A 23,497-nucleotide genomic window follows, 5' to 3' on the forward strand; every position below is an offset into this window, starting at 1 on the left:
GGGAGGAATTGGGAGAAGTGCTTATTTTCTAAAGAGTGGTGGGGGAGGGTAAAGGTGGGTAGGGTCAAGGGCAGCTAGGTGTGAGGGGTGGTGTTGGGGCAGAGTTAGAAGGACTAGGAGATCACATCTAGGGTTTTGACCCTGACTGCCTCACCAGGGCTACCACCTTCATGGCCTCCGACACTTATGCTGCCACATCTCATACCAAAATAGACCCAAGGATCAGTTGGAGGCTTGCAGGACCTCTTTCTTTTATTTCCACCCCCAAACCACATTTCCAGATGTCTCTGCAGCAAAGCAAAATTCCACATAGGCAAGCCTTAGGGGAAGAGGGAAAGAAAAAAAGAAAAAGAGACAATTGGCACTGAAAAGCAGAAAGAGAAGATGGAGGTCTTAGAGAAGGGAGTATCCTCAGGAGGTGGGGACAAGGGGAGGAGAAGGGGAGGAGGAGAGGAGGAGGAAAGTGGGCCTGTCCCTTTAAGGGGGTTGGCTGTCAATCAGAAAGCCCTTTTCATTGCAGGAGAAGAGGACAAAGATACTCAGAGAGAAAAAGTAAAGGACCGAAGAAGGAGACTGGAGAGACCAGGATCCTTCCAGCTGAACAAACAGACTAGCCAGCCGGCTACCGTTGGAGTCAGAGTCCCAAAGACATGGGTGAGTTTCAAAAACTTTAGATTGGAAGATTCAAGCCAGAGCATAGGAATTTGCAAGAACTTTGGGGTTCAGAGTTTCTAATGGTTGAAATGAATTGTGTTCTGGCACTTGTTTTCTTTTTCATTCCTTAGCACGCAATTAGATTAACTCCTTGTCTGCTGTACTGAGAATGATGCTTTATTGCCAAAGAACTCCAGCAACACATGGAGAGTCCCACAGGTCCTTGGAGAGAGTGTCTGGAGGGCTGGATGTGGTCATGTGTCCTCCTACCCCCTTCCTTCCCTCTGCCTTCTCTTTTGCCCTGGTTCCCATGTACTGGTAATGGCCTGGTCAGCTGACATCCTTGGTTCTGCTGGAGGCAACTAATGTTGGCTGGCTCTCAGCTGAACAAAATGACTGCTTGCTTGAAACAAAATTTGGACCCTGTGGGGCATCAGAATGAAATTGGGTGACATGGATTCAGGCTTCGTCATGGCTGAGGAGGCCAATCTCAAGTTCAGGAAATGAAAATAAAGTCCTCAATGGCTTTACCATAAGGAAGAGATATGGGTACTGCTGTGTGTGTGTGCGCCGCACACACCCGTTTGGGTGACCATATCTAGTAAATATTACAGTCTTAGCCTTCCTGAGGGCATGCCTCAGATTCTAAATCCCTGCTATGACAAGGAGGCTACTGGGACCTTAGGGCTCTTGCTGACTTGGTTGAGTCCTGAGGGCATCTCCGTAGAGAGAAGCTACATGGTCTGGTCTCCTGTAGTGTCCACTCAGTGTGAGATGTACAGAGCACAAGGATTTTTGTCCATACAGGAGGCCACAGAAACATGTAGACATTGCTCACATTTGGCAAAACAAGAGCAACAGCTTGAATGTGTCCTAAATGAAATGAGAATCAACTGTCCTGTGCGTTCACCATCAAATGTATTACCCAGAAGGTTCCAAAAGCATCTATGGAGATGGGTTTTCAATTATATTAGGCTAGTGTCAGTTTTTAGGTTGTTTCATCCTGAAACACTGAAAGAGCTCTTGAGGCATGTATTCAGGCAAGATAATTAAGAAGGCATGAGCACTGGACTAGAAGTGAACATAATGAGGTTCAAATCCCAGATCTGCTACTTATGAACTTCGTGACATTGGGTAGGTTGCTATGAATTATTACGTCATCATCTCGAAAATAGGGATAATGATAATTGCTTTGTCTACTTTCAGAGTTATAAAAATAAAAAAATAATATGTGGGAGTACTTTGAAAATGGGCAAACTCTATAACGGTTATAAATAATAATAATACTAATTATTATACAATGATGCATGTACAGGCTGTCTCTTATTCTTCCTGAAATGATTGAGCTTTCTTTGCATGTACTTGGAGCACTTGGGCAAGAATTGTCCAGTTGAGTGGGGCCAGATGAGAGGTGAATATTGCAAGAACTCAATTCCTGTCCTAGGTAATGTCAAGAACCTTACCTGAAGTCAGGGCAGCTGATTGGGTAGGTTGTGAATGAAAAACAGAGAGGGAGTAAGGAAGGATGCTGAATATTACTTCCTCAGGGAGTAAAAGCCCTGAGGAAAAGGCAGGAAAAATCAGGTGACCATAGGGACATTTTCCTGTTACAGAGGCGGATAATTTCCTCCAGGGAAGATTATTGCAGATGAGGGCACAGTCGAAGCTGTATATGGGATCTCTTATTCTGAGGGTGAGCCATACTTGGGCTAGGTGCACATGATGGAGTGGCCATTATGTTTTCAGTTATGCAATAGCAAAGTACTGATATTTCAAATACTTTGTAAGTAATAGACCATCTCTAGCAAGGTACTGGACTGCTACTGCTTCTGACAGGGAGTGTGTTGCTGTTTAACTACTGCACTAGACAAATTATATCATAGAATCTGGGATTGGACTGGAAGGAACTTTAGAAGCTGTCTGAGCTAATTCTCAGTGCAGAATTCCCTTCTCCAATGTTCCTACAGCTTCTTCTTCATCATCCCCAGGAACAGGAAGCTCACTACCTCCACCACAGAGAATCAAGTAAGAGGAACAGGGAATTCTGTAGTGTTCACACAAGAGATTTACAAGGGACATGATAGTTCATTAAACCTCTTCCTGATTTGGGAGAGGGATGTTCCAAATGAGTCTTTCGGATAACAATGGAACTGGAAAAGAGCCAAAGAGCAGTAGCTGATTATTCTCTGCTTAGCAACACAATGGCATTACTGAACAGCAAAATATTGGCTCTTGCAAAGCCTGATGTCTGAGAACAGTGGCTGTTACCCTGGTAACCAGACTATGATGCCTCCCTCCAAAGGTGGCTGTTTGCTGAGCAGTGTAGTTTTGGCTGGCTCACAGTGTGAGTGCAACCCAGGCAAAAAGTGTGAAGGCAGAGCAGGGGTCCAGGTTTTTACAAAATGCCTGAAGACTAACTGAATCCCATCATGATGGCAAGAAGTCTGCAAGAGTGCTAGGAGCTAAAAAGAAAGCAGATGAAACCAGCACATTTATGTACTTTTCCTAGAGACACTGACTAAAACTGACTAAAACGATCATATGTACCCTTCCCCACCCCACTCCTCACCTCGGCCCGGCAGAGCCAGAGGAGAACCAGGCAGATTGGAAGGTCTGCTCTGCTTCAAGGGCCTTTTGCCCTGGGTTTCTTCTAGGAAAGCCAGAAATTTACTCAATAACCTGACAACTAGAACTACGCTCTCAAATCTCTCTGAGTAGTAAATAGACCTAAGAAACCCTTGAGAAATGGGTAAGAGGGAAAATACAGTCTCCAAACCCATGAAAGCAGAACCCTAGCCAATGGCATCTTTTCCCCTTGTTGTGTGTTACCTTGAAGCCTTGAAAACCATCCCCAGGGTTCTTGGTGTTGAAAGAAAGCAACAGTAGAAATGCCCTCCTTGCCCACAGAACTTCAGGTCCAGAAAACTTCAAGTTAGGGCAGTAAACTGATTGGGAAAGATAACAGCAGCCTTGGCAGGTGAATAGAGTACCTTTCCTTTCCCTTCCCACTGTCAGGGCCTGCCCAGTGTCAAACTCTCATCAAAAACTCCTTGGTTATTTTAAAATGGTCCTAAAGGTGATCACTCAGCTCTGCACTGGCCTCTGAGCTTTCTGCCAGGCCAGGCTCTGGAAAGGAGTCAGTGACATCCCAAGGAAGAGAACAAGGTTCCCTAGATCAGCTTCACACCGCAACCAAGGGGAGAGCAGGAATTGGTGGGAGACTGGGCTAAGGAAGGAAGTATGGAAACTCTTGTCTCTCAGTTTAGTGCCAGTTGCTTCTCTTTCATTTTCCCAGAAGTGGGCAAAGTGAGGACAACATGTCAGGGAGAGAGTTTAACAATCCAGTCTCTACCCCAGCCTCCCAATGTTTGGGTACAAGTTGGCATACATCAATGCACGTGTGCACCCATGCATGTGTGCATGTGTGAGTGTGTGTGTTTGGGGGGGGAGTAGGGAATATAGGAAACAAAGTGGTCCAGATGCTGTTGCCATGGTAATAATAATATCTTTTCAAAGAGGAGGCTGTGTTTCATTTTTATTTAATTATGTCTGCATGACTTGACTATCTAGCAAGCTTGGATTTTCATGCCTCAGTGGCTACAGAGCCCCTTTCCAGCACTTGAACATGGTATAAGTGCTGATTTCATGTAGGAAAGACAAGATTACAAGCAGGGCTTTGTCTGATTTGGATAAAGCCAGAAGCAAAAGTCTTTGTCTCTGGCACCTCCTGATGATTGTTGTTTTACTCCTAGAACCCACCCATTCATCCCCATCCATTCCTGGTACCAGTCACGGCTGCTCTAGCATCTTGGCCCTGTCAACTGCGATAGGTCCTGATCAAGTGAGCCTCTGTTCATGGGGTGAGGTTAAGGGGTGGGTTCTGGGAGGAGGGTAAAACTGTAGCTCAGATTAGAGACTTAGAGAGATGGGGCCAGTTTTTCACTCAATGAGCCTGCCTGTTGTTTAGCTCTATTGTATAGGGTTCTTCTATCTCTCCCTTTGTCAGCTGGATTCAAGGGACAGGCTGGGATTTGTGCAAGGCACAATTGGTCTCTTTCTATCATCCCTTTTGATCAAAGACCTTCCTTTCCTCCCTTTGATGGGTTCCCAGATTCAAACTGAATTTCCATCATGGAGCTTGTCCTTGAGGCATGCCCAGGGCATGGGAAAGGAGGGAGGGCTTGGGAGCTCTTGGCTCCTGCTTAAAGAGACAGCATCAGAATCAACCCAGTACAACCCAGTATCTATTTCTGGATAGACAGAAATATGGACGAGAGTCACAGCAGTCCTGTTGATCCTTGTCAGATTCCTGTGAAGAGCATTAATGAGAAGGACTTGAAGTTCTATCACAGACTGATTAGTTTTGGGAGTTCACAGATACATCTAGCCAACACTGAATATTTCCCCTTTGCTTACATTTTGCCCACAGGGCTTGGTTATACACATTTTAATACTAGATTGTAGGTAGCTTTGGTCTTTGATTTGCCGATATGTTTGTTCTCCCCAAGACTGAAAGGTTTCTGAAGGAAGGGACTAGGCCTTATAGTTCCCTTTTGTTTCCCACAGTATCTAGGTTATTGCCATATGCTTAATAATTGTACTGAATTCAATGAATGGAAAGGAAAACCCTGGGGAAGGTCATTATTTTTCTGTATGATCTCTCATCAAAGTCAGGTGGTTTAGGGACTTCCCTGGCAGTCCAGTGGTTAAGACTTTGCCTTCCAATGCAGGGGGCACAAGTTCAATTCCTGGTCAGGGAGCTAAGATTCCACATCCCTAAGAGCCAAAATCTCCAAGAAAACATAAAATAGAAGCAATATGTTATAACCAATTCAGTAACGACTTTAAAAATGATCTATATAAGAATCTTTAGAAAAGGTCAGATGGTTTAATTCAATTCAGTTGCATTGGGTAATATTATTGCTATATAGTTCTTTTCTGCCAACTCCACCATGTTGCAGTCAATACTTAGCCTGGAAATATAAGAATGTTTCCTGAGAGGCCAAGGAGGTTCTACAGAATCCCTCATGGCCTTCCTGAATCAAACCGGTAACTTTTCAACCATGAAGTCTTCTGAAATGGAGACCTTTTGGCTTTAGGTTATTGTTCACACAACCCCAAATTAAAGGGAACCCAACGAACCTTCCTCAGAATGTTTTGATTGTAAACTCCTTTGATGACACAATTTCTTGCATGTTCTGAGTTTTTCCCAGTTGGAATCCAAAATTTGATTTTTTGCTCGGGCTGACTGGTGGAGATTCTTCACTTCTGCTGAACTTAAATGCCCTCAGAACAAACATTTCATTTCAATGTGAAGAGATGGACATCTTATGCTGATATTGTTGAACTATTTATAGCTGAAGAGTGATAGATATACTCAGGACCATTTAATTTCAGCTCCACGTTAGAGATTCATTAAAGCCTAGGTCTTTCTTGTACCTTGCTTCGAGTGACAGTAAAGCAGAAATGGGGGTGCTAAGTTATTTGAGCTCTAAGAAAATGGAGGAAAAATGGATTGAAGAAGAAAGAATATCAGTGGATGATTCAGAGTTGCTCCCAAGGCTTAGCCCTTTATCACCCAGTAAGAACACTATATATGATACTCTGGTTATTTGGATGATACAGGGATCAGATGGACTAACGAGGCTTTCCCCCTGATCTTTACAACCCTGGAGGGGGCATCAGCTGAAACTTAGACTGGAATTCTGTTTCGTTAGCAAGAGTTCAAGTTTTTTCATTCCTGATCTCACCTGCACCACCATTTTAGCCCTTTCCAGGATAAAAAAGGTGGGGTGAGTCAGTGGGCACAGGATGGTCACTTGCTTGGGAGGATGGTTCTCCTTACTTTGGGCTAAACAAACAGTTCTTCCATTGTTCCCTGGGTCTGACCCCCTTTCCACCCCCAGGCCTGGAGGCCCCTGCAGAATACCAATGAGGCTCCTGAGATCTCAGGGAAAAAACAAGGCTTCTTTGTCCAGGAGAGCTATGGAGGGTTCTGTCCAAGCCCTGACCCTGTGCTGGGGAGAGAGGGAACAGTGGGGTCAGGCACCTTCCCCTCCCTCCACCCCCAGGCTTCAGAGACCTTCTTCAGTAGAAGATTCTAAGAGTTTGGGAGTGGGGAAGATTTGGATAGGCAGAGAAGGAAAATGGCAGCACTGTTTATTTCCAAGCTCCTTTTCTTGACTTACAAGATGCATCTAGTATCTTGACCTGTTAAGAAAGAGGAAGATCGGTATCTGAATGTTTCCTGAGAACAATAATCAATTTCAAGTGCTGTGTTTTTCTCTCTGGTTTATATATGCGTTTATGTACATGTTTGCATTCATGCATGTGCCCCCGCTCTGGCACAAATGTGTGCATGTGGGAACACACACACACACACTCACACCCCATGCACCAGCTCTAATGAGGCACTCTTACCAAGCACAATTCATACTAAGTAAACTCTGCCTCCACTTAGAGCAGCGAAGCTACAAACTGATTGCTTTCCATAGGGGCCAAGTTTTCCGACAGCAGGCCTTCAGTTCTTAGAGAAGGGAGGAAATGCAGTTCTGCTTCAAATGTTAGCTACTTATTTTGCTTGGCTTGGGCTTCTATGCCTAATCTCTGGGGTGACACACAAGAATTTTGAGGAAGAGGCTCTTTGAGCACCAAGGAAGGGCTATCATTTTAGGGGACAGTGGGTAAGAGGACTCACTCACGCTGTGGCCCTGAGAGCAGAGACAAATGCCTCTACCTCAGCTTTCTCAAGATAGAGAGAATTTGGTCCTTCAGAATCTGTTCACATGGACATAGTTCAGGCACATCACCAGATGGTCAAGCTCTAAGGGCTACAAAGAAACTGTACTAGTATTAAGAGAGTCAGACAAAGGATTTTCCTGGTCCCTGGCATTAAAAAAATGAGCTTTGGATAAAGTCCAAATCTAAAAGTCAATACAATGCATTTTATTTGTGTAAGGAGTTTCAGCATGCTTTCCCAAAATAGCAGCTTCTTGGCACATTTGCTATTTATTTGTGTGTGTATATGCACGCAAATAATTTTTATATGCATATAGTATATCAATCCTGAATATTCATTGGAAGGACTGATGCTGAAGCTCCAATACTTTGGCCACTTGATGCATAGAGATGACTCATTGGAAAAGACCCTGATGCTGGAAAACGTTAAGGGCAGAAGGAGAAGAAGATGACAGAGGACGAGATGGTTGGATGGCATCATCGACTCAATGGACATAGTCTGAGCAAACTCTGGGATATAGTGAAGGACAGAGAAGCCTGGCATGCTGCAGTCCATGGGGTCACAAAGAGTCGAACACAACAGTGACTGAACAGCAACAATGCATATACTATATACAAAATAATTCATATATCATATCTATATGATATGTGAATAGATGGATAAAATTAGTGTATATATAACTTATTTTCTGAAGATTTTCATTTCTTTCACCTTTTGGGGTTGTGGCCAAGAGACTAGAAGGTGCCTTTCCCATCATCTACTGGACATTTGTTGTTTCACTCCACATGACACCTTAGAGCTCAGGGCTTATACTTGGGACACAGCTACTCTCAGAACCTATGACTTCTTATGTGCCCTTCCTGTTTCTCAGCAACACTTGCATGGGCCTGGGGTACCAGATCTGTGGAATTTCAGAGTCTCAGCATTTTAAGACACCTGTATTCCCAGGCCCTAGTGTGTTTTGTCACGCCAGAAAGACATTTCATGCTTTGTTGACTTTGTATAACGTGTCTTTGTAGTTGTTTTGACAGAACTCCAGGGTAGGACTAAGGGTGGGGACATTGGCCAAACTGTATCATAGGGGGACAAGTCAGCCACGCAAAGTGTCCCAAAAGCATTCAGCCTGTATGTTTACTACTGCGAGTAATAGTCATCCTCCCATGAACATCTCCTGTCCTCTGCCAGTTTCCTCCTTTCTTTGGAGTGCTCTCCAGACATCCAGACTAAGAATAAAGCATTCTGTGCTGCAAATGCAATGTTCAGAAATACCCAGGAACATGCAATTTCAGTTTTCCCACCTGAAATGCTCTTTAAGGGTCAACTCTTGTCTGACAATATAAATATTTCTATGAAATTGGAAGGGCATTTACCCTTTGTAACCATTTACTAGGCTGCCTGAAACTGTTGGTTGAAAATGTCAGGTCTACCTAGTTCATTCTCCTCCATAAACAAAAATGTCCCCATGGCAGAGTCTATGTCTTTTACATGTTCACACTCCATGTGACACCTAACACAATGCTGGACACATAGTAAGTACTCCATAAAAGTTGATAAATGGCGAAAACAAACAAATCAGAAGGATAAGAAAGGAGGGAATGAGAGCACCATCTTTCTAGTGGCCTACTTGAATACTGATTATTCAAAAACTCATGGACATTTTGGGAATTCAAGGCAAGGATTTATCTTCAAGAATGGAACAAAATATGGTTGGGGGGAGTCAGTCTCACATTCCAAAATTCTGAGGTTCTAGACTCTCCTGCTTTTGGTCTCTGAGGTGACCCCTCCTCCATCCCTGCATCCATGCATGTGAGCACAGGGCCTGGCTGGGCTGGCAGAGAGAGATGAGTGATGAACTATGTATTGTACATCCCTGACTGTTTGCCCTCCTTTTTCTTCAGGCTTATTAGAGTGCTGTGCAAGATGTCTCGTAGGGGCCCCCTTTGCTTCCCTGGTGGCCACTGGATTGTGTTTCTTTGGGGTGGCACTATTCTGTGGCTGTGGACATGAAGCACTCACTGGTACAGAAAAGCTAATTGAGACATATTTCTCCAAAAACTACCAGGACTATGAGTATCTTATCAATGTGTAAGTACCTACTCTCCCCCACCAATCCTGTCTATCTTCGAGACACAGAACTCATCAGTACCTTAGTGACTAGTAGGGGATTGGTGTGGAGCCAGACAGAATTCCTGGGTCTTCCTTCTTTTTTAAAAAACATTTTTTATTGGGGTATAGTTGCTTTACAGTGTTGTGTTACTTTCTGCTGTACAATAAAGTGAATCAGCTATATGTATACACATAGCCCCTCCCTCTTGGACCTCCATCCTACCCTCACCTGCCATCCTACCCATCTAGGTCATCATAGAACACAGAGGTGAGCTCTCTGTGCTAATAGAACAGCTTCCCACTAGCTATCTATTTTACACATGGTAGTGTATATATAGTGAAAGTGAATATATATATATATATATATATATATATATATATATGGGGCTTCCCAGGTGGTGTTAGTGGTAAAGAACCTGCCTGCCAAGGTTCTTGGTTGGGAAGGTCCTGGGTTGGGAAGGTCCCCTGGAGGAGGGTGTGGCTACCCACTCCGGTATTCCTGCCTAGAGAATCCCCATGGACAGAGGAGCCTGGCGGGCTATGGTCCATAGTGTCGCAAAGAGCTGGACATGACTGAAGCGACTTAGCACACACACAGTGTATATATATGTCAATCCCAATCTCCCAATTTATCCACCCCCCACTCTCTGTCCACACATGTGTTCTGTACATTTATGTCTCTATTCCTGCCCCACATATAGGTTCATCTGTACCATTTTTTCTAGATTCCACATACACACATTGATATGTGTGCAGATTCCACCTATAGCACATCTGAAGCCCTAAATGAAGGGGAAGTGCCACATTCAGGGGAGGAGGGCTGCCTGCCTGCCACCTCACTCCTACCACACCCACTCCACCCCTGCCCTTGCTTTGTCTCACATGTTCTCATTTCTGCTAAGTAGGGTTAACATGGACTGAGTTGGAGCCTCTGCAGTGGTCCATATAGAGAACTCGCGGGAGGCAGACTGATGAGACAAGAGTGGGGCTGCTGCTCTCGTTTCACCATACCACTTGAGTGTACTCCAGCCCAATACTAAGCCTCTCCTGTTTCTAGAGCAAGTTAGGCTCTACTTCCTTCATCCGTCTTCCTTTTTACTTAGCTCCTCTCTCCTCTCTTCTCTGATGGAGCATCTCTGAAGGGTCAGGCCAAGGAAAGTAGGGTCCCAGTTCTTCAGGTCACAGGGTAAGACAAATGTGGGGGAGGAGCATCTTCTTTTACTTCAATAAGTGTTGCTCAGTCGTGCCCGACTCTTTGTGACCCTATGGACTGTAGCCCGCCAGGCTCCTCTGTCCATGGATTCTCCAGGCAAGAATACTGGAGTGGGTTGCCATTCCCTTCTCCAGTTACCTCAATAAGTACAAGGTAGAAGCCTAGAGGAAGAACCTAGTGATTCCCCTAAAGCATCCCTAGCCTTGTTTAGGAGCCTACTCAGGAGTCCAACTGACTTATGCAGCAAGGGAACCGGGTCCTCCATGCATAAGATTTTCTGGCTTTGTGTTATCTGTTAACACAGGATCCATGCTTTCCAGTATGTCATCTATGGAACTGCCTCTTTCTTCTTCCTTTATGGGGCCCTCCTGCTGGCCGAGGGCTTCTACACCACCGGCGCAGTCAGGCAGATCTTTGGCGACTACAAGACCACCATCTGCGGCAAGGGCCTGAGTGCAACGGTAACAGGGGGCCAGAAGGGGAGGGGTTCCAGAGGCCAACATCAAGCTCATTCTTTGGAGCGGGTGTGTCATTGTTTGGGAAAATGGCTAGGACATCCCGACAAGGTGATCATCCTCAGGATTTTGTGGCAATAACAAGGGGTGGGGGACAACTGGGCATGAGTCTGTGGCCTCATCCCCACCCAAGGCTGGGTCCTCTCTAGGGGCCTGGCTTCTGAGTGAGGACCTGATGGCTACGGCCAAATGAGGTCAGGAAGAACGTGGTGCCCAGCTGGCTTAGCCTCGCTTTTCAAAAGGTCCCTAGAAAATTTCATCTCAAAAGGGAAAGCCTGAGTTCTGTGGGGTGCTTCATACAATCAGACCATTTCTAAGCCATCTACTGGTACCTCTTTGATCCCTTCCTAGCTGGGACCACAACAACAGTAGATCTGACTGCCTAAGAATTTAAAATGTTACTCAGTGGATTGAGATGTAGGTTCCTGATCTGAGAGGGAGGGTGGATCATAGAAATTAAGTAATTGACTCCGAGATGGAATCCATACTATTCTGGGATCCTACATTGTTGAAGGTCCCAGAGGGAACTAGCATAGATCTGCACGTTTAAGGCCTTATCTGTCAGAGGGCTATTCTGCTTCTAGTGAGGTACACATTGGTTTCCAGCCTCTAGAGTTAAAGACCATTTGGGGGCTGAACATCTGGGGGTTGTGCTGTTATCTTTTGTGGCTAGTATTGGCTTAGAAAGGTTTTTGGATTGGAAATTGAAATCTCTGATTGGCTTTGTTCAATAACTAGGGATCCAAAGTCCTTTGACAAGGGGCATTTTTTAAGCTCAGCCTAAGGCATTTAAATGGCACGACTTTCTTTCAAGATCTCTTTTGATTTCTTCACACCTTATCTGTCCAAACAATCTCCCGAAACCTTTCTAACCCAGGGGTCCTCCTCACTCCAACCCCCACCCATTCTCCCCCTCCCCGTCATTACTTGGGGCCAATTCTCTAGTAGATAAGATACTGCCAATGACATTTGGCAGAGGTGCCCCGCTTACTAATTGTATTTGGTGGAGATCCCTGAAATCTGGTTTCATGTCTGGCACATGCCATTCCAGGATCTCTTTGTTTACATTTCAATATCTGCAGGCTGACACTGATTTCTAACCACTCCATGTCAATTGTTTTAGTTTGTGGGCATCACCTATGCCCTGACCGTTGTGTGGCTCCTGGTGTTTGCCTGCTCTGCTGTGCCTGTATACATTTATTTCAACACCTGGACCACCTGCCAGTCTATTGCTGCCCCCAGCAAGACCTCTGCAAGTATAGGCACTCTCTGTGCTGATGCCAGAATGTATGGTGAGTTAGGGTGGCTTGGCTCTCCTACTCCCTATAGAAGCATGATATATTTGGTTCTTAGGCTAAGGAGGGTGGTAATTATGGGGAGAAATAAGAAGTATGGATGCTCGTTAATCCCTCTCCACTGAAACCAGAGAGATTTCTTCCCTGAGAAGGGAAACCACTTGTTGGAAGTGGTGGGAGTTTTCTTGGCTGTTTGCACTGCTTTCTCTTAGTTGACTGCTGTTCTGAAACCAGAAGCAGCCCATTTCAATAACAAACAGAAAAATTTTCAACTGTTCAATACTACCTCTATTTTTTGAGTAAATCTTTAGAAAAGAAAATCCTGATAATTAGTAGGACCCAACTTTTCAGCCAGGATGATTAAAGATGAAAGTTCTCCAGGTAACCCCAAAGCTCTGTGAAGTTTACCTTGTGATATTTGTCTCTTACTTAGGTGTTCTCCCATGGAATGCTTTCCCTGGCAAGGTGTGTGGCTCCAACCTTCTGTCCATCTGCAAAACAGCTGAGGTGAGTGAGCCATTGGGTTATTTTACAATGAAATGGCCCAAACTGTAACATTTCTACCCATCTTGGATTTTAAGGACTACAGTTTCTCTTTGCTGGGTTTTGAGTTAGCAGATTGCCTTCTATGAAATATCGCCTGAGCCAGTGAGCGTATACTTGGTAAAATATCTAGTTTCCTAAAAACAGCAGATAAAACCTTCCATTCTAAGGCTTACTCTCTTAAAAGAGAAATTTGTAGATTTAGGTAAAGATAGAGCTTAATGGCAAAACCCCTCAAGTGAACATTTTTATTCTTAAAAACCTTATCAAGGAAATGAGTTGTGCACAGATATTCATCGATTTTATAACACACATTTCGTTTGGAACTTCTCAATCTCATTTAAAAAGAAAGTACATTTGAAAAAGGAAAACACTATTGAAAATGGATATTATGCACAAATGCAGCAGGGGAATAAAAGGAAGGAAGAAGGCAGTAAACTATTTCTTTGAAAGCAAAATGTTTTGGGATCCCAGGCACAACCGTGGGGAACCAGTTGATTATTTGGGAGGACTATGTTATTTTATGAGTATTCTGTGTTCTGGGTGCTATGGGTACACGGAAGAATGGGAGGCCTATAGATGTGACAAGTTAGTTAGAGATGCCAAATTAACACACAAAAAAATCAACACCTTCTGAAAGTTGCGCTTCACAATCTACAGCACAGCTTAGTTTTGCGGTTGCAAGACCCAGTTCTTCTGCATTTTCTTACAGTTCCAAATGACCTTCCATCTGTTTATTGCTGCGTTTGTGGGGGCTGCAGCCACACTGGTGTCCCTGGTGAGTTGTCTTTGAATGATCTTGGCAAATAAATGGTCCTGGGATAGCTTGGAGACAGCTATACTGAAAGGTAAAAAGATAGATTCCTTCTAAACTTGAAATGCTGGAGAGAAGCTCCTGGGCAGAGATGGCAGAGTATAGAGACTATGTCTTTCTACTTTGGGTTGGCAAGGAAGAAAAATTTCAAAAATGAGATAGGAACAAGTAAAGTGATATGAGGGAAGAGGAGGAAAGAGATTCGTGGTCAAGAAATAAGATATTGGGACTTCCTTGGTGGTGCAGTGGCTAAGATTCTGAGCTCCCAACACAAGGGACCTGGGTTTGATCCCTGATCAGGGAACTAGATACCACATGCCACGGCTAAGAGTTCGCATGCTGTTCCTAAAGATTCTACAGGCTGCAACAAAGATCAAAGATCCCATTTACTGCAACTAAGACCCGGCACAGCCAAATATACACATACATACATACATAATTTTAAAAAGAATAATAAGATATCACATTTACAGAGCATGTGACATTGCCAAGTGCTTTGCAGTCAGAAATTATCATTAATTCTTAACACATCCTGGTCAGATCAGTGACAAGAACACTGAAACCTTACTAAATGTGATTTTTTGTGGCCTGGAATTCTATACACTATAAATAGGAATCCATCTTGGATGCCTTCCAAGGGATTTAGTTACTCTCCTGAAAATACTGGAAGGACCTCTTAACACTATTAGAATTGTTATTATTGATGGTGTCGCGGCACAGTGTCAATGTCATGCCTTCATTATTAAGAACACGGGGTACTGAATAAGTGTTGATCTCCTCAGGATCAGCTTGCAGCACTCCTGGCTCCCACCACTGAGGGTTTTCTCCAGAGTTGGGTTGTTCCTCATCTTGTGAAATAAATGGCTGTATTAAGTGGGAGAAAGCTGTGCTGCACAGTGGGGCTATGCCTCTACAGGAAGTCTAGGTCACTCAGACATACAGATATGATGATGGCAGAGCCCAGGTAGTGTTCACTTCCCTGAGGAAAACTCAGTGCTGGGCAGAGCAGGGGTGTAGAAAAAATCCTTGTCAAGTTGATTCTCTGGGCCTGTCTCATGGAGGACTTCTAGTCAAGTATACAGGGCAAAAGCCTGAATGTGTTCCTTTGTGCAGAATATTTTTTTCTTTATTTACCTGTGATTTTATTTCTACCCTTCCTCATTCCCAAAAGGATTGGAAGAGAGAGAGCTGCCTTTTCTACTCTCACTAGTCTTCTCTCTTCTCTTCCCTACAGCTCACCTTCATGATTGCTGCCACTTACAACTTTGCCGTCCTGAAACTCATGGGCCGAGGCACCAAGTTCTGATCTCCTGTAGAAATTTCCCTTTCTCTAATAGCGAGGCTCTAACCACACAGCCTACAGTGCTGCGTCTCCCATGTTAACTCTTTGCCTTTGCCACTGACTGGCCCTCTTCTTACTTGACGAGTGTAACAAGAAAGGAGAGTCTCACGGTGATTAATGTCTCTGCGGACTCTCCCCTCTTACGTACCTCTTTTAGTCATTTTGCTTCATAGCTGGTTCCTGCTAGAAATGGGAAATGCTTAAAGATGGTGACTCCCCAACTGCAAGTCACAAAGAAGTGGAGGCTCTCATTCAATTTTCAAGCATCTCCCGAGGACCAGGAAGTGTTTTCTTCTCAAAGGGCACTTCCACTGATGAAAACAAAGTGGAAAGAAAGATGTTCAGGTAGAGAGAAGGGAGGCACCTGTCCCTGTTGCCATCTTGGGAGCCAAATATATTCTCTTTGGTGTACAAAACCGAGAACTCACTCCAGTCTCCCTAGTACCACTGAAGAGAGAAGAAAAAAAAAAGAATGCCAGCAAAACAATAAGAGCATTTGCCCAAATCTACCTATTGCAGCTGGGAGAAGGGGGTCAAAGCAAGGATCTTTCTCCCATAGAAAGAGAGCACTGACCCCGATGGCGATGGACTATTTAAGCCCTAACTCAGCCAACCTTACTTATAGCATAAGGGAGCATAGTGTTTGTGTAGACAAAGGGGGCGCTTGGCCTTATACCTCGTTAGAGAAGAGAAACAGGGTGTAGTCAGCATCTTCTTACTCCCTTCTCCCTGATAACAGCTACCATGACAACCCTGTGGTTTCCAAGGAGCTGAGGATAGAGAGAAACTAGTTCATATGAAAAATAGACTGGCCTAAGGAGCAGCAGTCGCTAGTGGCTAACAGTGTAAACTGGGCCAGCCCTCTGGTAGACACAGGATAGATAACTTTTTGGATAGCATGTTTTTTTCTGTTAATTAGTTGTGTACTTTGGCCTCTGTCATATCTTCACAATGGTGCTCTTTTCATGGGGTATTAGCCATTCAGTCATAGCAGGTAATTTGAAGATCTTGATTTGTTTCAGAATGATGCACATTTTGTATTTTCCAGCTTGTCTATCACTTGTTTGGGGTTGTACCAGAAAGGTCTGGAGAATGATTCTTTGATTATGATTCTCTAACAAATGAAAATTGGACATTAAACAACACAAATGATATGTAAAATTGGCTAGTTCTTGCATCTGTTGGGATTTTTGACCAATGATTCCGTTCTTTGCAGAAACAGATTTGGTGAATTCGAATCTCAGTTTGAGTAACATATCTGATTGTTCTTTCTAGGTGGTGGGAGATAATTTGATTTAGTAATGTTACCTTGGTGTGTTAAAGAGTTAGTTTTAACATACAAGTTATTCTCTCCTGGTGCAGATCAAATAACTAAATGCACCAGCCATTAGCTATTCTGTTGGTGAGGTTCCATGGAAAAGGAAAGGGGGAAAGAGTTTGAAACTCAAATAGCTCCCAGGTTTCAGTCTTCCCTTTTTATGTTTGGGTTTTAATGTTGGGTTAAAAAACAAAAAGCTGATTGGTCTTTATTCAGGGAAAGATTTTACGGGTATGACTGTAGGCGGCTCTTTTGATGTAAAGAGTGGTTTTGCTTTCTCCCCCAAAGTGATTTCAACAACATTTAAGGAGATGTAAAATCGTTACCAAAAAAACACTTGATATTTGTTTTCAGCGAAGTATACAATATAAGCTTCCAGGCTGCATATAGGGAGAAGATGGAAAAGGTTCTGTAAGAAACCAATCAAGATCAAGGAAAGTGAAGTAATCCATACCTTGTGTTTTGTTTTGACTTAATAATATAACAAATAACCAACCCTTCCCCAAAAACTTTCTATGTATACATACACACATATACACATATGAACAGAGTTAATCAACTGAAAGTGTTTCCTTCATTTCTGATATAGAATTTCAATTTTAACACACATAAAGGATAAACTTTTAGAAACTTATCTTACAAAATGTATTTTATAAAATTAAAGAAAATAAAATTAAGAATGTTCTCAATCAAACAACTGTGTCTTTGAATTGAATTGTTCTGTTTGACTCCACAATAGCAGTTCAACTAATTGTACCTTTATTGTGCTTTGTTCAAGGACCTTATTTATTTTTCAGGTCATCCCAAGTCATTCTCACAATAATTTTATGAAATAAAGAGTAAATGAATCACTTCTGTTTTTATAGTTGGAGACACTAAGAAATAGAGGCAAGGTAAATTACCACAAATAACCAGTATATATCTGGGCTTGGGCTAGCACTCAACTCAGGTCTTGATACTAATTCATTGCATTTTAGGGTTTCTTTTCACTTAGAAATTGGGTTTCAGAGTGCTGTACAAATTCAGAGTCAAATATGACATGGGCTTTTATATGGTATGACAATGGGCTTCCCTTGTGGCTCAGCTGGTCAAGAATCCACCTGCAATGTGGGAGACCTGGGTTCGATCTCTGGGTTGGGAAGATCCCCTGGAGAAGGGAAAGGCTACCCACTCCAGTATTCTGGCCTGGAGAGTTCCGTGGAGCTGTACAGTCCATGGGGTTGCAAAGAGTCAGACATGACTGAGTGACTTTCACTTTTATGTGACAATAGTGCCCCAGCCCTGGTGTGTATAGGATTCAGTTATTGTTAACTTTTCCTTGAATTGTTTGTATATTCCAATAATGAACGCTTAGTGCTTCAGGCACGAATAATGCTTAGTTTTATATGAGAAGTACTGGGTGAAAGGTTTAATGTATGGGCAGAACAGATATAGTAAAGGCAGTGTAAATGTAAACAATCTGTGGCAGGGCAGTATTAAGCTAATTAGCAGCACATGCTATCCCAATGCCCCACTCACTAGCCCACTTAGGACACAGCATCCAATCCCTGTCAAAACCCTAGGCTATGATTTGGCACTCTAACGACCAGCCTAAAGAGATGGCAAGGAGCATCATCAGAGAGAAAAGAGAGTCTAGCTTGGGGGCAACAAGATATTCATCAGTTAAGGAGCTCTGTACAAAAGTAGTTTCAATGTAATCTCCTGGTTTCTGCTTCACTGCAATTAATATTCTGCAAGCAAGGCTAGTTGGATGACTTTAAGACAAAAAGAATAAAAATATGAAAAGGACTTATTTTTAGACACTGGCAAACAAGGACAGAGCACCATATTTTGGAAAACTGATTCAGGGTGCTATAAAGTGAATGTATTTTTGCCTCAGAACAGTGGAAAGCCACTTCCCAAGAAAGCTGTGTTCTCCATCTGCCCTTATTTGGCTCTGCCCTCTGGGACCCATCTATAGATCGAGTTTTCATGCTCTCAGAAGCTGAGAGCACATCCAGTCTATCAACTGAGTGCATTGTTCTTAGCTCTCCCACACACCACAAACCTCCTTTCTCTGAACTGAAAGAGTTCTCTTTGTGCCTAGATCAGCCAAAGATCAAGATGCAGCAGTATAAACAAGAAACATTTTCTTACAGCGTCAATTGTATTGCTTTTCACATCTCCAGGGTCAGTACTGAGTGCAGTTATGCAGGGTGTGGAAGCTGTGGGTTTGGCCCAGAGCAACATTCATTCATTCACTAATTCAGTCTACAAATATTAATTGGGCCCTTATAAGCTTTGTGCTAAATCCTAGGAATTTCAGGTTTGGGGGTGATGTGAGTAGAAAGGGGATAAAGATATGATCTCAAAGATCTCAGTCAGCCTCAACCGTAGTGGAGAAATCTCCCAGGGTGGAGCATGGGAGCAGTGGAGGCAGGGAGCATGCAAGAAGCAGTCTGACTGGCTGACTGCAGTGGGCATGTGAATTCTCCTTTCAGTATGTGGGAGAGGTCGAGGTTAAGGGCCATGACTTCACGTGGCTCTGGTTTTCTAGGGCCCTGATAAAAACAAAACTTCAATTTAGAGCCCTGACAACATGTGACTTGCTCTCTGTGTCACCCTGCTCCTGGCCTCACATGTGACAGTATTTATGCACACACTGTCACAATGAGTGTGTGTGCTTCCACCCACTCAGTCATCTGGGGAGTCAGAGGGCACACACATCAGAATTTACGTAAACACAGGCTATTCTGCCTGACTTTTTTTCCTTCCAGGCCAAATCTGAGAAGCCATGCATGGGTAATATGAGACACATGATACTTCTCTCTTTGATTTTTCATATTGAGAGCACAGACAGCGTGTCTATTTTGACATTCATGTCTAGCTTGATGAACATTAAGTAACAGAGGGAATAAATAGCCATTCTTACATTAAAAAATCAATACTTGGCCTTTTCCTACATAGATAAACAGGTAAGGAATTCAAGTCAATATCTATAAACTGGGAAGATTTTCCTTGTCCGATTTGAAACAAGCAATCGTACTTTTCCCAATTTTTATTGTCCTGGAAAGTTTGGTGTCTATGTGTTCCAGCTCTCGAACTCTTGAATTGATCAACTTTATTCCAAAGGAAAGAAAATTAAGATAGAGTTATGAGCATTTTCCACATAACGAAATAATCAAAGGAAATCCAACCTTAACATGGTTCAAACCTTCGACAAATGTTCAACGAATTCTCTGTGCCAAGTGCCGTGCTAGTTGCTGGTAATATAGCTGTGACTAAAACAGACACAGTCTCTGCCCTCAGAGATCTCAACTAAAGGGAAAAAAGTTAAGGAGGGAGACAAGTAATGTGGTAAAGAATGAGAGTAACATCCTGAGACAGAAAAAGGTGGGGAAAAAGAGAAATTTGTACAGTCCCTTGAGAAACGGAGTCAAGTAAATGAAGACGGAGGCATACGAATCTGTGCCTAGAGAAAGGCCTGACATACTATGGTATTAGGGTCAAAAGATGTTAATGCATTTCTAATGTATTGTCCATCAACATAAACAGTAAACCTCCAGCTCTGGGCTCTGAAGGAACTATATTAATTGATACTCCAATCTATTATGTGAAGGTCTAACTTTCAAACATGGAAAGGGAAAAACAGCAAAGCTGGGTTCTGATGGTTATAAGAGAGTTGATACTTTAAAATTTATAGGTGTCTCAAATTTTTAAAAATATTTTTTTCTGATTAAGTTCTTTAAAAAAATTTAAAAGTATAGTTGAAGTACAGTGATATTTTATATAAGTTGTTGTTCAGTTGCTAAGTCGTGTCTCACTCTGCGACCCCGTGGACTGCAGCACACCAGGCTTCCTCGTCCTTCACTATCACCGGGAGTTTGCTCAAACTCATGTCCATTGAGTCAATGATGCCATCCAACCATCTCATTCTCTGTCATTCCCTTCTCCTCCTGCTCTCAATTTTTCCCAGTATCAGGGTCTTTTCCATGAGTCAGCTCTTTGCATCAGGTGGCCAAAGTATTGGAGTTTCAGCTGCAGCAAGAGTCCTTCCAATAAATATTCAGGGTTGATTTCCTTTAGGATTGACTGGTTTGATCTCCTTGCAGCCCAAAGGATTCTCAAGAGTCTTCTCCAGCACCACAATTTGAAAGCAATAATTCTTCGGCACTCAGCTTTCTTTATGGTCCAACTCTCACATCCATACATGACTACTGGAAAAACCATAGTTTTGACTATACAGACCTTTGTTCTCAAGGTGATGTCTCTGCATTTTAATACACTGTCTAGGTTTGTCATAGCTTTTCTTCCAGGGAGCAAGCATCTCTTAATTTCATGGCTTTACTTACTGTCCACAGTGATTTGGGGGCCCAGGAAAATAAAATCTGTCTCTGCCTTCACTTTTTCCCCTTCTATTTGCCATGAAATGATGGGACCAGATGCCATGATCTTAGTTTTTTCTGATGTTGAGCTTCAAGCCAGCTTTTTCACTTTCCTCTTTCACCCTCATCAAGAGACACTTTAGCTCTTCTTCACTTGCTGCCATTAGAGTGGTATCATCTTCATATCTGAGGTTGTTGATATTTTTCCTGGCAATCCTGATTCCAGCTTTTGATTCACCCAGCCCAGCCTTTCACATGATGTACTCTGCATGTAAGTTAAATAGGCAGGGTGACAATATACAGCCTTGTCATACTCCTTTCCCAACTTTGAACCAGTCAGTTGTTCCATATCTGGTTCTACCTATTGCTTCTTGACCCATATACAGGTTTGTCCAGAGACAGGTAAGGTGGTCTGGTACTCCCATCTCTTTAAGAATCTTCCACAGTTTGTTGTGATCCACACAGTCAAATTCTTTAGCATAGTCAATGAAGCAGAAGTAGATGTTTTTCTGGGACTCCTTTGCTATCTGCATGATCTAATGAATGTTATTCATTTGATCTCTGGTTCCTCTGCCTGTTTAAAACTCAGGTGACTCAGTGGTAAAGAATCAGCCTGTCAAGCTGAGGATGCAGGTTCAAGCTCTAGGTCAGGATGATACCCTGGAGCAAGCAGGAAATGGTAACCCACCCCAGTATTCTTGCCTGGGAAATCCCATGGACAGAGGAACCTGGCAGGCTACAGTCCTTGGGGTCACAAAGAGTCGGACACCACTTAGTGACTAAAACAACAATTGTGAAAGTTACAGGTGTGCAATATAGTTATTCACAATTTTTAAAGATAATAGTCCATTTACAGTTATTACAAAATATTGGCTATATTCCTTGTGGTGTACAATATATCCTTGTAGATTATTTTGTACAGAATAATTTGTACCACTTAATTCCCTACCCCTATATTGCCCCTTGGAGAAGGCAATGGCACCCCACTCCAGTACTCTTGCCTGGAAAATCTCATGGGCGGAGGAGCCTGGTGGGCTGCAGTCCATGGGGTCGCTAAGAGTCGGACACGACTGAGCGACTTCACTTTCACTTTTCACTTTCCTGCATTGGAGAAGGAAATGGCAACCCACTCCAGTGTTCTTGCCTGGAGAATCCCAGGGACGGGGGAGCCTGGTGGGCTTCCGTCTATGGGGTCACACAGAGTTGGACACGACTGAAGCGACTTAGCAGCAGCAGCAGCAGCATATTGCCCCTTCCCTTTCTCTCTCCCACTTGAAACCACTTGTTTGTTACTTGTATCTGTGAGTCTACTTCTTTTTTGTTATATTCACTAGTTTGTTGTATTTTTTCAGATCAGATCAGGTCAGTCGCTCAGTCATGTCCGACTCTTTGCGACCCCATGAATTGCAGCAGGCCAGGCCTCTCTGTCCATCACCAACTCCCGGAGTTCACTGAGACTCACGTCCATCGAGTCAGTGATATCATACAGTATTTGTCTCTCTGACTCATTTCACTTATCATAATGCCTTCAGAGTCTATCCATGTTGCTGCAAATAACAAAATTTTGTTTTTATGACTGAGTAGTATTTCACTCCACATCTTCTTTAGTCATTTATCTGTTGATGGACGCTTAGGTTGTTTCTATATCTTGTTAATTGTAAAAAATTAACTATGTTTACATGAAAATTTTGGTACATGTGTCTTTTCAAGTGAGTGTTTTTGGTTTTTTTTCAGGTATGTACCCAGGAGTGGAACTTCTGGGTCATATGGTAGCTCTATTTTTAGGTTTTTGAGAAACCTCCATACTGTTTTCCACCATGGCTGCACCAATTTACATTCCCACCAACAGTGTAAGAAGGTTCTCTTTGTTCCACATCCTTGCTAGGTAGCTCTCATCTTATTTGATGATTTGAGCTTACATCTAGAGCAACTTAAAAGAGAAGAAAAATGTGGCTCTGGCAGTCAAAACCCTCTTTCATGCCTTTAGATGTGCTAGTTATGAATTTGTTGAAATCTTATTTGATTTAAAATGTGAAATCAGCTAACAATAACCAAAAAAATGCTGACAGAAACATAAGCATTCTCCTATGTGTGTGCTCATTCACTCAGTAGTATCAGACTCTTTTCGACCCCATGGGCTGTAGCCCATCAGGCTCCTCTGTCCATGGGATTTCCCAGGCAAGAATACTGGAGTGGGTTGCTATTTCCTCCTCCAGGGGATCTTCCTGACTCAGGAATCGAACTTGAGTCTCCTGCATTGCAGGCAGATTCTGGAAGCTAGTTAGAAATGTAGACCCTCAGGCCCTGCCCTACAATTACTGAATCAGATGCCACAATTTAACAAGATCTTAGAGAACATTTTTCTGTATGTAATTATGTAAAAATGCATTAAAATGTATAATATACTTACCTTAAAAAACTAATGTGATATTTGTGCACTGCCTTACTAATATATGCATTATAAAGCATGTAAAACAGAACATTTAAAATGTGAATATGAAATATTTTGAAATAAAGTTTCTTTCATTTGATCACATATGTAAATTTATCTCTTATTTGAAACATTCCTATAAATATTTTAGTGAGAACAATGT

At 42.9% G+C, this 23,497-nt stretch overlaps 1 protein-coding gene across 2 annotated transcripts; it reads left to right on the top strand.

The window, feature by feature from the left end:
- The first annotated feature begins 479 nt into the window (after nt 1-479).
- On the top strand, nt 480-16,382 carry PLP1 (proteolipid protein 1). 2 transcript variants are annotated; one of them, XM_005227842.4, is made up of 7 exons: nt 480-654; nt 9,292-9,478; nt 11,017-11,173; nt 12,351-12,519; nt 12,956-13,029; nt 13,778-13,843; nt 15,114-16,382. In XM_005227842.4, the coding sequence occupies exons 1-7, from the start codon at nt 651-653 to the stop codon at nt 15,183-15,185; spliced, it is 729 nt and encodes a 242-aa protein (XP_005227899.1). In that variant the 5' UTR covers nt 480-650; the 3' UTR covers nt 15,186-16,382. The 2 variants fall into 2 exon arrangements, with proteins under 2 accessions (XP_005227899.1, NP_776574.2); NM_174149.4 differs by having other exon boundaries at nt 574-654; nt 11,017-11,278.
- Nucleotides 16,383-23,497: the final 7,115 nt, after the last annotated feature.

Source organism: Bos taurus, chromosome X (assembly GCF_002263795.3).
Source record: "Bos taurus isolate L1 Dominette 01449 registration number 42190680 breed Hereford chromosome X, ARS-UCD2.0, whole genome shotgun sequence".
Taxonomy (NCBI): domain Eukaryota; kingdom Metazoa; phylum Chordata; class Mammalia; order Artiodactyla; family Bovidae; genus Bos; species Bos taurus.